Source organism: Aythya ferina (assembly GCF_964211825.1).
Source record: "Aythya ferina genome assembly, chromosome: 16".
Lineage (NCBI taxonomy): Eukaryota > Metazoa > Chordata > Aves > Anseriformes > Anatidae > Aythya > Aythya ferina.
This window is the reverse complement of record NC_140315.1, coordinates 1,222,849-1,244,306: the sequence shown is the minus strand read 5'-3', so window position 1 is coordinate 1,244,306 and position 21,458 is coordinate 1,222,849. Positions and strand designations below refer to the sequence as shown.

Genomic DNA, 21,458 nt, shown 5'->3' with positions numbered 1-21,458 from the left:
GAAAGTCAGGACAACACCATCCGTCTGTTTAAATTTTAAGAACATCACAGCAAACGCTGAGAAGGGGAACCCGAACAACAGCTAGGTGGCTGCCAGTTCTGAGCCTTCAGAACAAACACCAGTGAGCTAAGGAAACATCTTTGTTTGATTTTTATTGATTTCATATAAAGAGACGTCAACATACCCAAAGCACTGTGACACTTTGCGTGGAGCACCGAACGTACAAAGCATTCCGTGCTGAGCAGGCTCGGTTAACCTGCCTTCGCCACAGGAAAAATATTATCTTTACAAAATGACAGTAAAGGTGTTAAAACTCCCCATAAATTAGATTAAAAGTGCCAAGGATTAATAATATTTCAGTTCAACATCTTTTTCTAAATACGTCTATCTACACATAAATAGAACTGTTAGTCTTTACGTAAATTTGCTCCACAAAATCTAAAATTGCAGGATTTCTAGGAAGTAGGATTTCTTCCTGATGCTTGCATGACTTCAAGGACAACATAATTGTCTATGTCAAGACATGAAGATAATGCTGGAGACAGTAGCTTGTTAGACCTTAAAACATCAAAAACTGAACATTCTTTGAAATAAATTATTTATTTAAAAGAAATAATTTTAAATAGACTAAAGATTTTGATAAATATAGTTTGACAGGTTTCTTTTCTCTTACGGATGGAGTAAGACAATTAACACACGTGAGCCCTGCAAAAAAAATAATTTAATTTCCAAAGCTGGACTCTAAGAAAGGCTTTAAAGAACTTCCATGAAGCCCTTCGTAATGTAAATGTCTTATGTGGAATATGTATTTTTGCTATCTAATATCAACAGAGTAAGTAACTGCTCATTTTAGAAACACATATGCAAGAGTAAAGGTACTAGTGACCACCTGGGTACCCAATGCTGCAGCAGCACGCCTGCCCAAGCTAGTTATTTTGCAGTCCTGAGAGGTCACATAAATGAGGGGAAGCTCTGCTGAGTTCACCCTGGTTTGACAGGACTTTAATTTTTTCACAAAAAGTATTTTCTAAAAAAAAAAAACATCTTTCTATTAGCTTATCTGAACACTGTGTGATTTCAGTAAGCATTGAACATTCGGCCGGCAGTGGCTGTAATGTCTGCAAACGGAGCGCTCTGAGCGAGCTCGATAACGAGCTGTTTCTTCAGAACGAGGAAGATGTAGAACTTGGCCGCAACTTCTTTCCGGTTATTTTTCCGACAGAGCTCCCGTAAGCTGAAGGAATTCACTCCTGATTTGTTCAGGTGCTGCGGAAGGAAGAAAAAAGAAATTCAGTTGGGTCAGTTTAACTGCTAGAAAAAAATAAAAATATTAAATGGATCTCATCCAGTCTAAATTGAAGAGGGTTGCTCAGAATGATTGTTTCTTGGTTGAAGGCCTAGAACAGGATCTTACCTTGGCATTTACATTTACATAGCGGCTCTTAACATTTTATTGCCATAATATTGCTAGCACCTACATATGTTACTAACATCTACATATGCCCACAGTTCTACTGAGTTCAATGAGACAGCACCGAGGCATACGATGAAGCAAGCTGTAATGGTTTTCATGATTCAAAACTATAAAAATCATTGCATACCCTGCTCTTTGGAATACCATCTATAGACAATTTCAGTCACAGATAATTAACTGTTATTATTGCCTGGTTTTTAAGGGCTGCACATATATGTAAGTAGTTATTTATGGGTGTTGCACTCAACCTTTTAAAAATATTCACATACAATAATTAAAAAAAAAGAAAAAAGAAGGCTGCCGAGTTGAACTCTAGCACTGGGGAAAAGCTGGGCTTGGAGCAAAGTTTGGTGGATTTTGCTTTGGCAGAAGCTCAGCATTGAGATGACAGGGCAAGGGTTTGAACATTCACCATCAGGCCAGCCAGTGCTGCCTCCGAGGTGCCTGTTAATGTCTTGATACTGAATCATTCCTTACAGCTTCACCACTTTTGAAATGATTTCTGCAAGAAAGGTAGAATAAGCCTCCCTGACACAAAGACTACCCTCCCTGATAATTTTGAAACACCTTGAAAGCACTGGGGCATTAAAAGCTCTCTTAAAGAAGGGGTTACCAGCTTTCTTTGTAGCATAACTATCACTCGTTTCCATAGCCTTAAACTCAGAAATGACTCAAGCAGATGAATAGCCAAATGAAGGCACCCTGCAGTGCATAGCAGAGATCTGGCAAACCTGTGGGCAGCTAGGAACTGGGCTTTGTAGCGATGCTCTAGAGCATCCTCATAGAAGGAAGAAAACAAGGGCTTAGCAGTACAGCAAACGCTGCTGTGAAAACAACAGTTTAGAAAATTCTAGTGATTCCAGCAGCTGTGGGAGAGTGGACATCGTGTCAGGCACTCAGAATCCTGGTTTCCTACATAAACAGCCAATAAAAGCCAGCTACACACTGCACATGACATGCAGCAATATGCTAAACAGTATAAGCAGGAGGTTTTCTGACTTCATCCAACTGAAATCGATAGCTGTGCTTGGTGTTGATTACAAAATCCACTACTGTTACCTGTAAAGTTTTTAAGAACTGAAGAGTTCTCTTGCTCTGCTTAATTTCTTCATTGTTTTTGTTTTTCGTTGTTAGCTCCTGTAGGACATAAAACAGAAAGTTAGACAGCATGTGTAAAAATTCAAACACCATGATGAAAAAAAGGACAAGAGTTCTAGGTTAGTTGAAAATTCAGCTGAAGCTGGGCACTCTGATGGCCATACACAGATTATGTGGGACTTCTGACACCTCTGCAGGCTTTGTGAAACAGAGAAAAGAATGTTAACCATGTTTTTTTTTCTGCTACAACTAGAGATATCAGGTGCAAAACCACATTATGCACTATGAAACTGGTCCCAGTGAGCCCCAGGTAGGCAGCTTCACAATAAGAGACCACTCTGTGTAAATGGGATTCTGACAGGATTTGTAGTGGATAGGAGTCAAAAAGGATGTTCAAAAATTCAGCTTTAGGTTTTGGACTTAGCCTCTGCAGTTGCCTGGAGACAACTCCAGAGTTTTCAGTGTCTGAGTATCCTCGTAGTCAGTAAGTTCAGAAAGTTTCCTTCTTACATGGAAGCACAATTTCTAAATAAGTTTCTAAATAAGGAGCTGTTTTCCTCACTGAATCTGTAACCTCTGAAGATAAGAGTACATCCATCCCTGATTACCAAGCTATTAAAATGTTTGACTGGCAAAATATGTATTAAAGATTGTGAGCACACCACAATTCACTGCAAATTCATGAAATCATTTTTTTTTTTTAATGTTTCTGTGAAATAATGTAGTTCTGTTCTGAAATAAGTGAGAACTACCAGCTTTGAGTGCACATACATTTAACTCAGCTTGCTGTGTCGGAGCTTCCTGGCCCAGTGAATTATTCACAAATGAGGAGCTCTCAGAGAAAGCCGTTGCATCCTGCTGTTAGAACAGAAAGATCAATTGGCATTACAATTTTTGCATAGAGTATCATTCTCTATCACATAATTCTGCTTAAAAATATATATATATAATAAATGTTTTCCAAAATGATTTAATAGATGATATTTCTACCACATCTTTTCTCAAATAGGAAAGGTCTTTGCTACAGTATTTATCCTACAAATATGGACTCTGTTCAGGCACAGGCCTTAAATTTTCTGTTGACATTGGGGCCAGTTTTGTCAGTCCTTGTCAACTTTGGAGAGTCTCCTATTCTCTAAAAACTCCCCTTTCACTTTAGCCTAAATAAAGATGGCAGAAATAGATCATTTCTTATTGTTTCTTTCTCAATTTGAGACAAGAAAAGAATAATCATCTTTAGAAATGATAAAATATATTTTCAGTACCAACAGGTTATATTTTATACTAAAGTTCCAACTATACTCAGTGTAACCTATACAGATTAACAGATATTTTAATTAACAGTTCATTCATTGTGAGAGTCTGCCAAAGTGTTTATAAATAAAACTTTCCCAACACAAACTAATTAATGCTATACTTGCTGTCTCTGTAACAGGTTTTTCAAACATATATTAATAAATTCTTAATTTATTTTAAATGGAATCCTAACATAAAATGAAAAATATAAATACATTTAGGTCTGTAAAATTTATGGAAACTGCTCACTAGAATTTCGCCAAAGTTATTATCAGTTTCATTTCTGTTACTCTGTGATGTCATTACAAATGAATCATTTCTAATTTTTCTCTCAGTTTCTGAATGAGCTGACTGCTGCAGGTAACTTGGTTCTTCTATTATCAGCATCTCTGTATTAACAAAAATAAATAAATAAAGAAGATGAAAAAAAACAAAAACAACAACAAAAAAAATCCCAAAGGCTTAAGAGGAAACAACTGTTAATCTCTATCCTTAAAAAAATAAATAAATAAAAATAAAAATACTTACACAACCTTCTCTTTTTAAAATTAACATAGCCAATTTCATTAACATTTCAACTTATTTGGCCTACGATTCATAGAATACTGCACACAAAGTGTGTGTGCACACCATGCATGTGTCTGAAACATATAAACTAGATAATATTTGTCAATAGACAATGTTGCAGCACTAGAATTAAACTGTTACCTGAGGTATCTTGTTCTTTTCTTGTTTCTTCCATTTCAGACTCCACCTGCATTACATTTTTTGCCATCTTAAATCCGCGACTCTCAAAGCATTTTGCAAACAACTGGAAAGAATTATTTTTATTTTTTACTTTCAGACTATAAAGTTAGATTATTATTTGCAAGCACCAAAACAAAGGTATGAATATGAACTGTATATTAATTACCATAACTCAGAATTTAGATAATTTAATTAGGTCATCTTTGGCAGTGAAATCCACAAAGTCATCTTAGGAACAGCTAGGATCATTTTTCCCCAATGCTAGACAGTAAGGAGGGAAGAAAGAAGGAAATATCCACATTTATCTGAGTTTTGATTTCTCTCCACATGTACCGGTGTGAGAGTATTTTTCTTCCTCGTAAAGAGCAAGTTGTAATTCTGCATCTCGACTCTAAGAGGTGAAGCTGCTCTGCTCTAATAAACCTGCAGAACTGTTTGCCTGGAGAACCTGCCTCTGAGCTCTCAGCTATACAGCAGAAGAAACACAGCGCGATTAACACGAGGCTGCTGCGCATGGTTTACAGCATATCTTTCTGTAACACCTTGTGTACAAGCTGATCTCTTTTCTTTGTCTTATCATTATCCCTAAATATAACTTATTTGAATGATCTGTCAGATCATATGTGGGGACATGAAAGGCTTGATAGACCATATTTCCATGAAACAAATATAAATAAAAAGAGCAGTAAGGTCTGCAACCACAGGTAAGGGTGTTCTGGCCCACCTGTCTAGCCCAAGGGATATAGTGATCAGGAAACTCTTGGCCTTCTGAAAGGCAAGGTCTCTGAATTGCTGTCCACCTGGAAGCTTAATCTCCAGTTGGGAAAGTACAAAACAGATCGGTATACCATTTTTCTAAAATGAAATTAAATTAATTAAAGATGAAATAATAATGTTTAGGCCTTAAGTACCTTTAAAGTAAATGCAGAAGAAAGATATGCCATATTGATCACAGAGCAGAAACAAAAAATAAAATAAGAACAATTTAAAGAGGAACAAAATTGACAGAAATCATTTAAAAAGGTATGTTAGTGTACAGTCAGTCAGGTGCTGGTATGTGAAATGAAGTATCAATTCTCAAGTTTCTTTGTCATTTTCTACTTGATGTTGGAGCACTGAAGACTGGAGCCAGGAGCTCTACAGGTGGACTTTCTGCTGAAGTAATTAATGATGAGGACACAAATAATCATTAGGTATCCAACCGAACTGTACTGCAAAATGATACTTACGATGATGATTGTAAGTTTCCTTGGAGTTCACATAAAACCAAGACTGCAAAATCTCTCACAGTTAGATCTTAGAAGTGCAACAATCCCATAATCTACACAGTGGAATAAAAACCTACAAGGAATAAAACTTTACCATTTGTAGCTCAGTATGAACCACAGGCTGTGTAGGGTTGGACAGGAGTGTGTCCACTCCTCCTGATTCTTTCCATGCCATTGTCTTTTTTGTTGGGGGTGCAAGGTCTAACGTAACAAGGATGTCTACACAGTTGTTAAGTTGGTTGTATATAACACTGCAGCTGAGCTCCTTGTCTGCATCCACCAGCAATTTCCTCTTTCTTTTATTTTTTTTCCTCTGGTTGAAAGCTAAGTAGAGCAAGCATTTATTAAAAATATACATATATATTAAAAAAATAAAAACAAAAATAAAAATAATAAATAAATAAATAAATAAATAAATAAATAAAGGTATTGACCTCAATATATCCCTGATCCTGTGACTTAGTTCACTGACATACCTGTCTGTAATGTATTTCAGCACTGAAGGGACTACCTAGCAGGAAAGGGTATTACTGAAGAAACTTACAGAATTCTCCCCTTTAGCCATGTATTTATTGTTTGGAATTACAATATTCAAAACTCAGAAGGAGTGTTTCAGCCTCCTTTTGATCCTCCTTTCTGATCTAGCCCTGTTTTTCATTGATAGCTGTTACACAATGAATATACATAAATAAGGTCTAGTCCACAGAAAATTTAAGCATGAAAATACCCACTGTGAGTCTAATCGACAGGTTGCTGACCTCCCAAATAGCTGCACAGGCTTTAAAATTAAACTACAGGTGGATGGAACATTTCTCCAAAAGTTTCCATAAAGTTTGCCCTTTGTATTCTTGTACAGGAAATTGCCATATGTTTAATTACAGAAGGCATGAATATTGTACTAAAGAATCAGGAACACAATGACTTAATGAGAACACATGAGATACCAACAAGCCCAAGTGAGCTATCTTTAATCCATCAGGAAGTTAATTATTCCAACAATTGCTGATGTGCTCAACAGGTTTCATTATCTCATAATTAATATCTGTATTTGTCAGCTTTATACTTTCGCAATAAAATTAAGATGCATGTTGTAAACACAAAATAGAGACACTAATTGGTTGCATATCCATAGTTTCCTGAAAAATCTTCTTTTACTGGAAAATTCCAGTATAGTATTCTAAAAACTATATCAATACAATCTTGTTTACTTGCTAACATCCACCAACACAATAGGTGAGGCTTAGATGTACTCACAGGAGAAAAGGAACATTTTTCTTTTTGCATCTTAATAAAGTTAAAAGATCATGAAACAAAAATTTACAAAGGCCTGAAATTTTTAAGGTCATTATTTTACACCCAAAGGATCACGGGCATGTCATTGGCAATAGAAGTTCTGAAATTTCAGTAGCACTCATGAATAGGCTGGGCTTGCACTGCTAGCAGAACTGCGGACCAGTAACACTTGATTTGGTATGTGGAAGGAACTGTAAGCAGAGATACGGGCAGATCAGGTGATCCTGATCAACCTGGTACTGTTTTTGTATAATAAATATCATAAGATAGAACTCTGACAGCAGATGAAAGTGAGAATAATTTGTTTTTCAAATATTTACACTAACAAGAAGAAAAACAAACCTAGCAGTGCAAAAAAGCAGTCTGTCAGCAAAAAAACAGTCAAGTTCTGACCTGTATCATCAACTGGCGCAAGCACAAATCCTTCATCTTCTTTAGACAAAAGTATTGTTTCGTTCATTAGATGGCTTTCTGTCTTAATCGCAGTGTCTTCGCAGTTGGATTCAACTATAAGAAAACCCAGCAAAAAGCCCAGTTAAAAAAAGATGGAATCATTTCTTGATCTCATGACATATAAGGCTGATACCAGACCAAAAAAAAAGATCAGAATTAGAAAACTATGGTTGAGTCCATAATCTCACAATTACTTTAAGGAGTACTGTCTGACACTGCTGCTGCTTATGTCCTGCACTGCACTTCCTTTTGCTGACACAAGAAGCTGTATAATCAGGTAGTGAAACAGACTGAAGAACTAAACTGTTTCTCATTAAAGGTGTTCCAGATTACTCAGTTTTAAAGTCACTGTGCAATGGTGGTATAAGGATTGAAGATTTAAAGTTTAAAAATAAAATAAAAATAAAAATAAAAATAAAAAAGATTCTTCCAGAAGCACTTTTCAAAAATTAATTTATATTTCAGCAGCTTTATTCACCAATGTCCAATAAAAATAAGACTAAGAACACCTGTATGAACTACTAAAGAGTAATTTATAGCTGAAATATGAAGTCAGAAAAGCTGGTAGGTAATGTTCAAAATTCAACAAACCCTTATCCTGTTTCCTCTCCTCTACAAAAGTGATATCGTACTGCCTAAGCAGCAGAGTGGATTTGAAGCATATCCAACACAGGATATCATATAAAAGTGTTTCTAAGCAATGTCACATTACAAATCTAGAATTCCTAGGCCAAATTAAACTATACCTAAAATGGTGGAAGAAGTATATGAGAAAAAAAGGAAGAGAAATTAACAAAGGAAAAAGGCTGAATGTGAGTAACTTTATTGCAGAACAGAGTGTTCACGTGAGCAAGGAGAAGAGACTGCAAACTCACTGGCTGTGGTGTTCTCTGGAAGATCTTGTGATGAAGGAAGTTCTTCCTCCATATCAAGAATGTCATTAATTAGGCCATTTTGCTCATCCCTCAGCAGGATTTCTTAAATATAAAACACATAGTTTTAAATCATGCCAAGTCTTAGTAGTCATGAAGTAGTTTCAACAGTAAGAGAAGGAGAACATTTAGGGACATGGTTAATGGGTAATGGTGGTGGTGGGAGGACAGTTGGACTAGATAACCCTGGATGTCTTTTCCAACCTTACTGATTCTATGATTAGTCTTAATTTTGAGATTTCCATCTTTTCTTTGAAAAGTATGGTATTGAAACTGTTTAAAAGGTATAAGTTTATAACAATTTACATAAATACCCTAAACGATAAACATGTAGAAGCTACTTCATTGCCTTTGTTATTACAACAACCAGGATAAAAAAGGATGCAGCTTTTCACCTTTTAAAATATAAACTAAATTACTAAAAAATAAATATAAATCAAATGCTTTTAGTTCTAAATAAAATAAAATAAAATAAAATAAAATACTGTCTTCTCTAATTTATTTTTACTTGGCAATGTCTAAATGATCATATAGTGATAAATAGCAAAAATTCTGTTAATCTGTGGCAAACCCTACCAATCATATCTGCACCAGCCTCCTCATCTCCAAAACAATCCTGCTCAAAACAGTAAGCATCTTCATGCAGTGCAGACTTGTCTCCATTTATGCTCGCAGAGGTATGATCAGCCATGAGATTGTTGCTGCTCATTAAGAAGCTGCCATCAAAGCAGCTCTGTTTTCTTAGTGTTTCTGGTTCCTCATCTGAATAAATACAGAATTTCTGATGCTTCATCTGCATAAATTTATGTGAAACATATTTATCCATTTCCTATTTTTTCAAATAAATTTCAAAAGATTGTAAGATTTTCCATACCTCAAATTAAATTAAAAAAAAAGTCAACTTTAGCTAACTCAGTAAAAACCACCAAATATTGGGTGTGATTCTCAGTCTTCAGTATCATACTATATTACTTACACAAAAATTTAAGCATGAGAGCATATAATAGGCCAATCAGCAGAAAAACAAACAAACACTCTTTTAATAATAGCTTTTTTGTATGGGGGAATTATTCAGACTGTACATTTTGCCAAAAAAAAAAAAAAAAAAACAAACATACTTTCTCTTACAGAATATTTCTAATTTCTCTACTTCTCTCACCAAAGTTTCTGTCACAGAGAAGTATGTTGCTTTCGTAATCCTCTGTAAGTGTGATGTCTTCAGCTCTGCTCCGATTCAAGGTAAAATGTTCTGCAACATCAATGGCACTGATGGAAAAAACAAACAAACAAACAAAAACCATTGTACAAATTTAGAATGACCAGAAAGCCACTATTCAAACTAGTATTTATACTAGGGCCAGTATTTATACAAACTTTTGTATCTCCTCCCAAGGTCAGTAAGTTGTTTGCAGGGCTCACTCGGACAATTTTAAATGAGAAAATCTTGATGGATAAGTTCAAAATATTATTTTATTGTAAAGGTTTGTTGATTAAATGGAGTTAGATTAACTCTACAAAAACACAATTCTCGTGACTGTAGCCTTGTAAAGTTTGACTCAGGGTTTTGAAGAAATCAGTTACCAAATCAAAACAATTCCACACAAGTCTTGATCAGATAACTGTAAGGATATATTTTGCTTCTTAAATTACTAAAATGATGAATAAAAGGTAGGGAAGAACTTACTTTAAATCAGGTAGTGGAGTATCAAAATCATGAAATTCTTCAGGTAATGTAATGGACTGATAAGCAGCTTCAAAGCTCTCTTCTGGAAGGTCAACAAGTCCTAAAAGAAACAAAACAAAACACAGTAAGTATCAATAAAATAAAAGTAACATTCTCCCAAGTAGATATAGTAAGACTATAAAGCTGTCAGGAAGGTATGCTGCCTTTATAAAGAACAAAAAAGTAAAGTTTAGGCAGTTTGTCAACAGGACCCAAAAGTGAAATTAAAATTCTCAATTTACATATCTATTAGAAGCCACATTTTTTATAGACAGATAGAGAAGAGTATGCTGCTGTTGGAAACTGCTACAGGTGCTGAAATGCTGTAAATACACTGGGTTTATGAACAGTTAATTAACGTCACTGAAAGATTCTCAGCTGACATTCAGTCTAGAGTCTTTCATACCATTTAAAATGAATTACTGTCTTTTATTTTTCTAACCTGTGTCTATATTACACTATTTACCAGCATCAAATAGTTACAAAACCAGGCTGCAAATACGTAGTAGTCGGAAAATCCTGGAACAATTCAGGTTAGAAGGGATTTCTGAAGGTCACCTAATCCAACCTTTGGCTCAAAACAAAATTAATTTCTAAGCTAGGTCACTTTTGACTATTTCTGATGCTGGAGTTTCCACTGTATTCCTGGACAACATGTTTCAGCATTTTACTATTTCAAGTGTGATTTTTTTCCTGCTTACATCTAGTCAGAGTTTGTCTTACTGCAGTTGTGACCATTATCTTTTGTTCTTGTGCTATGTGGTCCTCTACCAGCTCCTATAGTAACTGTTAAAAATAATACTATGTATTTATTGCAAGTGTTTCTTCTAGCATTTTCCAAATATTTACAAACATTACCTAACTAATCTCCATCATATCCTTGAAAATCATGTAGAGTAGTTATTTGCTATTCTGCACACAGGCCAGGTCACAAAGCACATTAAGGCTGGCAATAGAGGCCAGTGTCCTGTTTGCAATCTTTTTTTAGACAACAGTGCCTCCCCATTTGTGCCTTAAAACAACAAACATGCAGCCTGTTTGAAAAGGATTCAGTCATCTCGGTTCGTTTCTTGCTGGCTTTGTGGCTAGAGCTCAAATCACAGTCAGATCTGGCACTAACACATTGTTAGACATGTTGTTGGTGTCATTAGACGGGAAAATTAATTATCTAGCAATGGGGGCTGAATTCAAGCTTCTTCTAGTATGACCGTTTAAGATACTGCTTCTTTTAAAGGTGTCAAAGACCTGAAATTGCATTGAAATAAACCAGACTAAACCTTGGCAGTAGGCACCAATAAATTCAATGTCCTTTGGGATCAATAAGCTGTATTTAACAGAAGCTTCCAAAATTAAGTTTTAAGATAAGAGCAGAAAAGGACACAGATGGAAAAAATGCAGAATTCTGTACCTACCTGGGCGAAAAGCTGTCTTCATTTTTGTCAAAGCTTCACTACAGTCTGCCAAGAGGTACTTTGCTTTCCTGTGGTAAATCCGCACCACTCCTAAGAGCAAGTGTCCGGAGGTGCGCAGAGCTATTGTAAACTTTGAAATTTACAACACAAAAGTTGTTCAGGAGTTAATATTTTTGGCCAAAAAATAAAAATAAAAAATATTATACAGCAGTAACAGAATTATAGTAAAATACACTAGTAGAGAACTCTAAGAAATTCAACAAGGCTTTGTACTGTTATAGAGGATCACAGACAAACAAATTTCCAGAGCTAGGAACTTCTAGTTGCTTCTGTCCTGAAGCATTGCCATGCAGAAGCCTAAGCCCTGAATCAATGCTCTTGTTTCATCGACAAGGTCTCAGCTGACTACCAGTGAACAGTGTAACACATCTTGAAAAGGAAAGTAGCTGCACATATTCTAGTATTTGACACTTTGTTTATTCAAGTGAGAGGATGTTATACCAACATATATGCTCTTATTTATATGCTCTTATTTATGCAGTCTTCCTGCACCAAGAACTCTCCCTTTGGCCATTCCAATGCTGGACAGAACAGCGTGCGAGGAGAAGACTACAACCTATTTGAAAACTCTTCCAAATAATAATACCAAGATCGTTTTGACAAAGTTCAATTAATCATAACCCGTGCAAGACAGAAAATGAAAATCAGACTACCAATTGCCAAGCAGGTATTTTCACAGGGAAAAAGAATAAAAATCCTGCTTGCACCAGCAGAAAGCCTTGGATCTCCTTAGGCATCGATTAGTGACAGTGCAAAATGTTCCTTACTGTTCCCTTGGATGCAATTGCAACAGAGAGGCCAAGGACTGAGTCATGGATACTCGACTGCTTGCATCTATGCTTGTTTGAATCATACCTTATCTGTGGTACACAGAGGATTAATACAGAATCTGTCATAAGCACCAATTATGCTTAATTATATATTTATCTGCCTATAATGGTGGGCCTGGAAGAATTCCACTGACAATTCAAGGATGGTTGTGATATGTCAAAGGTTATTTATCTTAAGATCAGAAAAAAAGTTCTTCTTGAATGGTCTGTGTACAATTTTGTGGTATTTTTCTCAGTCCCTTTACTTTGGTTAAGCAGCTGGCTTTTTTTGTTGTTGTTTTTGAGAAAATTTCCTCAAATACTTGGCAGTTCCCAAACTATGTCTCATAGCCGCAGCTAGTGTTTAAAGTCTCTGAAGAAAGACCATTGCTAGTACATGATATTGACAAGCTCGTCTCGTTTCATGCAGTAGCTCAAACCCACTTACCACAATCCCGTGGCCAGCTGTGCCCACAGAGCACACTCCGGAGCTCCATCAGTATGTAGAAAAAATACATTTGAATATGTTGTGGTAAAATTTTTCTTATACTGTAGTTAAATATATTCCACAGATCTCCAAGGGATAAATAGCAAGTAAAATATTTATATCAATTTAATTTAATGGAACAGAGATTTTATCTGAGTGAAAACTGAATAAAATCACAGTAGGAATCTCTCACACTGGTTTTGAAACAGCCACAAATTTGTCTTACTAAGTCTTCACAACAGCAAGTCCATTTCCCTACAGAAGATTTACAGCTCTACCCCAGAACTTACCAGAAGACACTTTAATAACCTACCTTTGGTGAGATGATGTTTTCAACCGTAGTCTCTAAATTACACTCGAATATATGAGCTTTGGTGAGCTTCTTCTCCCAGTGGGCGGCAAGCCATATTTTGGCCAACGGCCCACGCTTGTTCACGAGCAAATGCATGTAGAACATGGTGTCGGGGCTGAGGCTCGCAGGTCACCTGTGCTGCCACTTTTCCTGGACTTTTCTCTTTTTCCCTCGTCTTGCAGGTGAAGCAGAGGAAGGTCCTGGGGCACGAGGGGAGAGTGGGTGAGCAGAGGGTGTGAAGCTCCAAGGGAAAATGTCCGTCAGGGCCTCGAGGAGAGCTGGAGCTGTGGGTTGGAGCTGGTAAAGCAAACAGCAGCACAGGAGGAGTACACCTGCAGGCACAAGGAGAGATGTCATGGGGGACAGACAGACAGCAAGGGGCTTGTTGGGGGGCTCAAAGGACGGGGTTTGGGGAGGGATGGGGCTGCAATGAAGGGCGGGAGGTGGAATGGGGAAAGCCCTGGGGAGTGGAGGGGATGGGGGGACTTAGCGGGGCTCTGAGGGGATGGGGACAGGGATGGGGGTCCCTAGCCTGTTGCTGGGGACATGGGGGGCTGTAGGGTGCTGAGGGGATGGGGGGGCTTCAAATGGCTGCCAGGGCCTGTGGGGACTTAGCGTGGCGCTGAGGGGATGGAGGAACCCAACCTGGTCCTGAGGCGATGGACGCTGAGGAGAGCTGAGGAGAGGGGGGATTCCTGAGGGGACCGCGGTACCCAGAAAGGCGCTGAGGGGATGGAGACGACTCGCCGGGGTCCCCAGGGGGTGGCAATGCCCAGCGGGGCGCTGAGGGGACAGCGGGGGGACCTCGGTGGGATCCCGAGGGGATGGCGGTGCCCGGCAGGGCGCTGAGGGCGGCCGCGGAGCCGGGGCTGAGGCCTGAGGGCGGCTCCCGCCAAAAGGGGAGGGCGGCGGGCGGCGGGCACAGCCCGGCCCGGTCCCCGCAGCCCCCGGCCCGGTCCCAGCACAACGGGGATGGTGTTGGGGGGGGACAAACGAGCCTCAAACCCCCTGCCCCGGGTCCCGGGGGGGCTTTGCTCTGCAGCCGGGGGCAGCCCCGTGTGTCCCGAGCCCAGCGTGGCAGCCGCAGCTGTATCGTGAGGCGCCCGCGGCTCCCCTGTCACCTCGCTGTTTGCTGACGAAAATCAGCCCTCGGTTGTCACCACAAGGTGTTTGCAGCCCCTTCCCAGCCTGGATCAGGGGCTGGGAGGAAGGGCAGGAGAGGGTTTTCTGTCATAAAGTCCTCCTGGAGCCAGGCATCCCCATGGGGACATGGAGGAGCCCCAGTGACTCCCACTAATCCTGCCCGGGTGCCCAGCGCTGCCCATCCTGGGGCTAGTGCTGCAGCCAGGCTGTGTCAGCTCCAGCCTTCCCAGTGCCAAAATTGATTTACAATCCTGGGTCCAGAGCCAGCACCGGCCATAAATCAATCCCCCTAAATCACCAGGTGTCCCCACCTGCATGGCAGCCAGCGGCTGGTGCCCGAATTGCCCAGCTGCTGCCCCTGTCCTCTGCGTCACCTTGAGCCCTGCTCCGCCGAGGGATGCTGCAAGAAGAAAGAGGCAGGGACAAAAATTCTCCTCTACAGGGCTGGATCGGGGCCCGTGGGTGCCAGGAGCCTCTGCAGGACCAGTATCACCTAGGCTGTGCTGTAAGGGGATGTTCTGGAGGGGACCAAAGGGGGACATCTGCATCCACAGCCCTCCCTGCTCTCCCCATCCTTGTCCTCTTGTCCCCTTCCCTCTTGTCCTCTGCCCGCCCGGGGCTCCAGCTTGCTGTCCCCTTCATCCCGATTTAATCATTTTGTCCCAGCGGCCTGTCCCTGTCTCCACAGCCCCATCCCACCCCCTCGCCCCGCTCCGTCTCCCAGGCTGCCTCCTCCCCTCCCTCCTCTTTCTATTTATTTCCAGCTCTCTCGCAGATTCCCTCTGCGTTTTGGCAGTGCTGCCTCTGACCTTGGCTGTCTCCCTCCTCTCTGTGCTCCTGCGCTGGCAGCATCAATCTTGGCTGTCTCCCTCTCTCCTCCCCTTCCTGGTGCCAGCGCCCTGGGGATGCTGTGGCCCTGCCAGCCCCGGGCGGGCTCGGGGCAGATTTTGGGGCTGCACATCCCGCTCCCACCAGCCCTGAAAAGGTCCAGCACCCACCCAGTAAATGCAGCAGATCCAGGAGCAGCACAGCAAAAGCAGCAATGTGCAAGGGGCATCGCTCTACCTCATCCATTAGCGGTGTCCTTGAGAGCACAGCTGTGGGTTTGGGGTGCAGGAGCAGCGCCCTGACACATTGACCCCATGGCAGAGTGGGCGCAGACCCCAGTCCTAAACCACTGCTCCAGCACTTGTGGGCTCATCCCTGTCCACATATAGACTGGGCACATTCGGGTGCTTCAGCACCACAGGGCTTGGGGACCCCAAAACGCAGGGGATGACGGCGTGCATTGCTCTGCTCAGGAGCACACCGGTGCCACTGCTGTTTCTCCCAAATTCAGCAATGTTTGAGGTGGCAGAGCTCGGTGCTGATGCTCTCCCCTCCCGTCCTCGCTGCCGTCTGCCCGTCTGGTGGCACAACGTGCCCGCCTGCTCCAGATCCATCTTTTCCTGCTGATTCGGGACAATCTGTGTCCCGTGACCTACTTGTCTCTGAGCATCTTCTGCCTTCCCGCCGAGTGGGTTGGCACTGAAGCCGCTCTAAATGTGGTTAACATGTCAGGATGCACTTACATTTATTTTTAATTCTGCCTCTTTCTCAGCCCAGTTCTGGATGTGTCCCCGGGGACGCTGTGCTGGGAAGCCTGTGCCTTTCGACACTGCGCTGGGAGAGGAGACAGGAGGAGCGAGCGGGTGGGTCGCAGCCACACAACGCTCACTGCAAACAAAAATTAATAAAATTGTGTGTATCCGCGTCCCTGACACAGAAAAAGGGAGTAAGCAGCCCCCCTTTTTTTCCCCTGTCGGAGCTCAGGTATTGGAGCGCCGGTTTTGGTCCCTTTTTGGGTGGTGCAGGTCTGCAACAGCCACCGTGTGGGCACTAACGGGCAGGGAGCTGGGGGGAGCTGTAAAGCCATGTTGTGGAGCTACACAAATAATTAAAGCAGGCAGAAAACCTTGCAGGGCACCTTGGAGGAAAATAAAGGGAGGGAAAAAAAGGCAAGAAAAGGGGTAAAAATTATCCAGGGGGCAATTTTTAACACAAACTTTAGAGTTTAATGCAGGAGATGCTCAAGGAAGGATAATGTCGTCACCTGTCATTAACCTGGCGAGCAGCGAGGGCAGGAGCCAAGCCTCCTCTTGCCAGAGCCAGCACCTGGATGCGTGCAGTCAATGTGCTGGGCTAAGCTCATCCTCTAACCTCTTTGGACCTTTTTGATCAGTTTTAAGTGAATTTCACAGACCAGAGAGAGTCCCTGCTGGTTTCATGAAATGGCTGGAGCCGAGTGTGGCCACAGGATTTGTACGGGGGGACGGGACATGGGGGGCTTGGGGTGGGGGCTGCCAGCCACACGAGCTCACCCGGTGCTGGCAGTGGCATCCACACATCAACTGGTGCGATCGCACACGAGCTGCTGAAGACGCTGAAGGCATGTGAATGTGCTGAAGGGGATGGCAACGTGATGGACAAATCTTCCCGGCAGCTCTCAGCAGCCCACCCGCTATCACTCGGGATTTACGTCCGCACCACCATCTCCAGGCACGGCTCCAGAAGCAGAAATAGCACATGTCTTATTAACAAACGGGCTGAAAGCGTGCTCCTGCCAGCAGGTCACTGCTGGGGCTCAGGCACGGATCCAGTTTCAGGTCAAAGAGAAGCGGAGCGCATTCGGCAACACGAGTGCTCTGGGAAAAACGGGATAACGCGGCGAGAGACGGGGTGGTGGGGAGCTGGGGGCTGCGGGACTGCAGCCACCTCTCCCGGCTGGCACCACCCGAGGCTGGAGCACCCCACACCTGGTCCAAAGCCTGGGCCAAGCCCTGAACGCTTCCCTGGGGATTTGGGGTCAGGTTTGGCCCTAGAAGGGGCTCTCAGCAGGTGGCTGGGGTGGAGCCCTCCCTGCTGCAGCCCCCATCCCCAGCCCACCTCTGCCCCGTGTCCCCAGCAGGGCCAGCCGGTTGCGGGGTGCACAGCCAGCACCCCATGGGACACATCCCGGGGACACATCCCGCACCCTTCACGGCACAGACCCCTCTCCACCGCTTTACCCTTTCCATCCCCACCCCTCCCCACGCAGCCCACCCTGGGGTGCCCACGAGGGGAGGGTGTCCCGGTGCCTCCAGGGTGCGCACGGAGGGGTCCCCGCTGCGGGTGGGGAAGCGTTGCCCAGACGGTGCCGGTGCACAGCGGGGCTGGTGTGTACCGTGTGTGCGTGTGCGTGTGGCCGTGAGCCCCCCCGGGGCAGCGGCTCTACGTGTGCAAGCGTGTGTGTGTGTGCGTGCAGCGCCGGGAGCCCCGCGGGGCCGGCAGCTCGGGGCACCGCCGCCCTCTATCCCGAGCCACCGGCACCGGTACCGGGCAGCCGGCGGGGGTAGGCGGCCGGGAAAAGGTTGGGGAGGGGGGGACAAACCGAGGAGGGACCGGGGAGGCAGCGGGGGGTGAGGGAGAGGGAACGGGGCCGGGTGCGGGGACCGGGGGCTCCAGCGCGGTGCGGGGAGCGGGGGGAGGCGGCTTGGCACGGCTCGGAGAAGCGGGGAACCGGAGGGGACAGATCGGAGCGGGGAAAGCAGGTCCGGGGTGGGGAAAGGTGTGGGGGGGGCACAGCCCGATTTGGGGAAAGCAACGTGGGGTGGGGGGCACAGGGACGCGGCTCCCCGGGGGGGAGGCGCAACGCGGTTTGGGGGACCCGGGTCCCAGCGGGGGGAGCGGTCCCGGGTGCGGGGACGGGGCAGGGGAGGGGGCAGAGCCCGGTGAGGGTGAGCGGGGCTCGGCGGGAGGGAGCAGCTCGGGGTTGGGGGGGGGACGGGGACACTCATCCTGCTCGGGGAGGGAGGATTTGGGGTGGGGAACGGGGACGGGGACATCGCCACCCGCTCCGTGCGCGCCGCTCACCTCTCTCCGCGCAGGGCGGCGGCTCCATGGCGGCCCCGCGGGCGGCGGAGCTGCGGAGCCCGGTCGAAACGGCGGCGACAGCGGGGAACGGAGGCGGCGGAGGGGGTCCGGGGGGGTTCGGCCCTGCCCCGGGCCCGGGGCTGGCTCTGGCTTTGGGCTGTGCGCTGAGCGGCGCGGCGCTGGTGGTGCTGGCGGGGGCCGTGCCGCGGGCGGCGCGCCCCGACCCTGCCGTGCCGGCGAGGCAGATGGAGAGGTTGGAGGCACGGGCGGCTCGGCTCCGAGCACGCCTCGATCGCTGCACCGTGGCCGGGTTGGCGTTGCTGGCCCTGGGGGGGCTCCTGCTCGCCGCCCTCCTGCTGGCCGCCGCCGCCGCTCGCCGCCGAGCCCGAGCCGCTCGCCGCGCCGGGGGCACCTACGGCTCGGTGCGCCTGAGGATGCGCAGGGTGTCGGCCGAGGGGGCTCAGGCACTGCTGGAGAGCCAGCTCAGCCCCCCGCCACAGCCCCCCGAGGGGCCGGGCTCGTAGCCCCGCGCCTCCCCGGGGCCCCCCGAGCCGCCGGCAGAAGCGGGGCTCCCCCCGCAGCGCCCCGGGACCCGTGCCGTCGCAGCCCGGTGAGGCTTCGGGCACCCTCCTGGCCGCCTCGACCCCTTCTGGGGTGGGGGTCCTGGCCGGCAGCAGCGGGGTGACACGGCTTGGGGACACGCCGCTCGCCAACACGGCCCCTGCCACCAGCACCGGGACGATGGCACCACCAAGACACCCGTGGGACGCCCACGCCATGGTCGGGCATGGACATGAGGCCGAGCTCCCCGTGGCAGCAGCAGCCGGCTCCTTCCCGACAGCCAGGGCTGCTCCTCGCCGGGACGTAGCGCCGAATCCTCTGCCAGCAGCGACCTTTTTTAGCAATAGTTTCTTCTAAAACTGTGGCGTGGAGGTGGCACTCACACCGCTCTGGGGACAGCCAGCGTGACCGATATCCGCGTGGCAGCAGCCAGCCCCCGCCAGCCCCCAAGCCTCTGCACCCCCCCAGCCCCACTGCGGAGAGCGGGGCGAAGGCTGGGACCCCGCTCCCACCAGCAACCCCACAACGGCCCCAAAACCCATGGTGCTCTGTCTGGGGGAGAGAGGATAACGCCCGGCGCCTCGGAGCAACGTGGTGCTTCTTTTCCTGGTTTCCAGAAGCAGCTGTGCCCCGCCGGGTGCCCGAGCCTTTGTGCTGCTCGCCGGAGCCATTGTCTGCGGCGTGAAGGCAAAAATTGCATCTCGGGAATTAAACGTGAAGCCTCATTAAAGCACAGCGTCCTGTGGGAAGAGAAATCGGTACGAGCGGGGTGCTGAGAAAGGGAAAGAATCATCCCGTAGGAAAATGCAGCCCCACAAAAGGTGGCATTTGTCATGAGCTGCCGCCGGTTTTTAATCCAGCCCGTAAATCACTTGCTTCAAATGTTTCCACGTGGAGACAAATCCCTCCAGATAGCCCAACACAAGAGGAAAGTCATTTTTACACGCGGTGCCACTGCCAGGGTCTGACTGTGTTTGGGGGCTTCCAGAGCATCCCCCCGATGGCTGGGGGCAGCCCGCAGCCCGTGGCCCCCTTCTCATCCTCTGCCCAGCATTTGTCCTCCAGCCCTCACAGCCGCTTCCTCCTGTTGCTGTGTCCCCCTCCCTGTCACCGTGTCACCTGCCCGTGCTCTGTATTTATTGTAGGGTCTCAGGAATCAATCTCTGCTCCAGCGGCTGGAGCAGAACACGGCTGCCCTGAGCCACACACAACCACACATCACATCCCCGTATGGCCTGGGGGGAGAAAACCTGCAGGGTCTGGGTGCACAAAAAGGGTCAGGGGGCAGATGCCACCGAGGGTGTCACCGAGGTTTGGTCCCAGCGCCAGGGCAGGGAGGTTCCCGTGGGTGCCCCAGGGTTGGGGGCTGCGAGGATGCCCCCGGGGGAGGTTTGGTCACTTTGAATAAGGAGTAAGGGGTCTTCACGGGATGAGAGGCTGAACCTGTTGGAGGTTCTGCTGGACTCCTGCGTTGTGTGAGCACAGAAATCCTCCTCGCTATTCCGGGGGGGCTGCCCAAAAGGCTGGACTGGAAGGAGGCTGTCACTGCTGCGCAGCGCCGTGCTGTGCTGTCCCTTAACTGGGCCTGGAGGGCTGGGGGAAAACCCTCGCGATTGAAACATAAAATATTTAAGGTGAACAAAGCGTGTCGAGGAAGGAATGCCATTAAAGAGCCTCCCCCAGCGAGATCTCTAGGACTGGAGAGTGATTTGGCACCGGGGCGGCGGTGGGGACCCCATCGCGCGCGGCGGGAGGCTGGTGGCAACGAGCTGCTGTAGCGGGAGCTGCTTTGTTTTCCCGTCTGTGTAACATCCCCTGGTTCCTCCTCCCTCACACCGTCCTCGGGGCACGCAGGATGCCGGGGACAGAGCATGGCTGCAGGGTAATTAGCAGCGCCGAGGGCTCTGCGTTGGGGAGCGTGCAGCGCAGGTGCTGCGGGCTGGGCGGGACGGCAGATGGCCTGAAGGGCTCTCCAGGGACGGCAAGCCATGGCCAATAACCCAGCCTCTTTCTTCAAACCTGACGTGGAAGCACCTCCTCGGCACCCTGGCGAGGAGGGAGGGCTGGGGCCGTGCCAGCATCGCACACTCCAGCCCCTGATGCTCTTTACAGCCCTCTGTAAAATTCACCCGAGGCGCGTTAGCCACCTCCGCCGTATGGTGGGAGCTGAGCTGAGCGGGCTGCAGTTGTTCTCCTGTCCCATTTCTTTGTCCTGCATCTCCCTCCACCTCTCCTCTCTGGAGCACGGGCAGCAGAGCCCCCAAAATCCATGAGGCTGAGGCACGAGCCTGCACCCACCCCGGCTCAACGCAGGGCGCTCGCCCTCTCCTCAAAGCCTCTCCTCTCCCACCTGCTCCCCCTCAGCTGCACGGCCCCACGAACCCGCTGGGGTTAAGTGCTGCAGACAAAAGATTGTTTATCAGGACCCGACGCAGCCTCTCCCCGGAGCTGGCTCGTTT

At 46.5% G+C, this 21,458-nt stretch overlaps 2 protein-coding genes across 6 annotated transcripts; one reads left to right on the top strand and one right to left on the bottom strand.

Annotated features, from left to right (window-relative positions):
* Positions 1-1,030: 1,030 nt before the first annotated feature.
* On the bottom strand, positions 1,031-18,591 carry RAD21L1 (RAD21 cohesin complex component like 1). 5 transcript variants are annotated; one of them, XM_084538149.1, is made up of 15 exons: positions 16,908-17,727; positions 16,640-16,801; positions 16,119-16,263; positions 13,366-13,736; positions 11,697-11,826; positions 10,246-10,345; positions 9,721-9,827; positions 8,505-8,606; positions 7,570-7,683; positions 5,978-6,207; positions 4,577-4,679; positions 4,118-4,257; positions 3,344-3,430; positions 2,534-2,611; positions 1,031-1,266 (listed from the first exon to the last, which is right to left on the bottom strand). In XM_084538149.1, the coding sequence occupies exons 4-15, from the start codon at positions 13,507-13,509 to the stop codon at positions 1,078-1,080; spliced, it is 1,524 nt and encodes a 507-aa protein (XP_084394275.1). In that variant the 5' UTR covers positions 13,510-13,736; positions 16,119-16,263; positions 16,640-16,801; positions 16,908-17,727; the 3' UTR covers positions 1,031-1,077. The 5 variants fall into 5 exon arrangements, with proteins under 5 accessions (XP_084394275.1, XP_084394274.1, XP_084394276.1 ...); XM_084538148.1 differs by having other exon boundaries at positions 16,119-16,204; positions 16,640-17,727; XM_084538150.1 differs by lacking the exon at positions 16,640-16,801.
* TMEM74B (transmembrane protein 74B) lies at positions 17,827-20,150 on the top strand. Its single transcript, XM_084538153.1, has 2 exons — positions 17,827-17,917; positions 18,453-20,150. The coding sequence occupies exon 2, from the start codon at positions 18,465-18,467 to the stop codon at positions 18,960-18,962; it is 498 nt and encodes a 165-aa protein (XP_084394279.1). The 5' UTR covers positions 17,827-17,917; positions 18,453-18,464; the 3' UTR covers positions 18,963-20,150.
* The last annotated feature ends 1,308 nt before the right edge of the window (positions 20,151-21,458 follow it).

Excerpts from the sequence above, each read along its gene's own strand:
- RAD21L1 (XM_084538151.1), bottom strand. The coding sequence starts at position 13,509 with ATGTTCTACATGCATTTGCTCGTGAACAAGCGTGGGCCGTTGGCCAAA. Across the intron at positions 8,607-9,720 it reads TCTCTGTGACAGAAACTTTG|AAATCCTGCTGAGGGATGAG; the intron begins GTGAGAGAAGTA and ends TTTATATTTAAG. Across the intron at positions 2,612-3,343 it reads CACAGCAAGCTGAGTTAAAT|GAGCTAACAACGAAAAACAA; the intron begins GTATGTGCACTC and ends TATGTCCTACAG.
- TMEM74B (XM_084538153.1), top strand. The coding sequence starts at position 18,465 with ATGGCGGCCCCGCGGGCGGCGGAGCTGCGGAGCCCGGTCGAAACGGCG.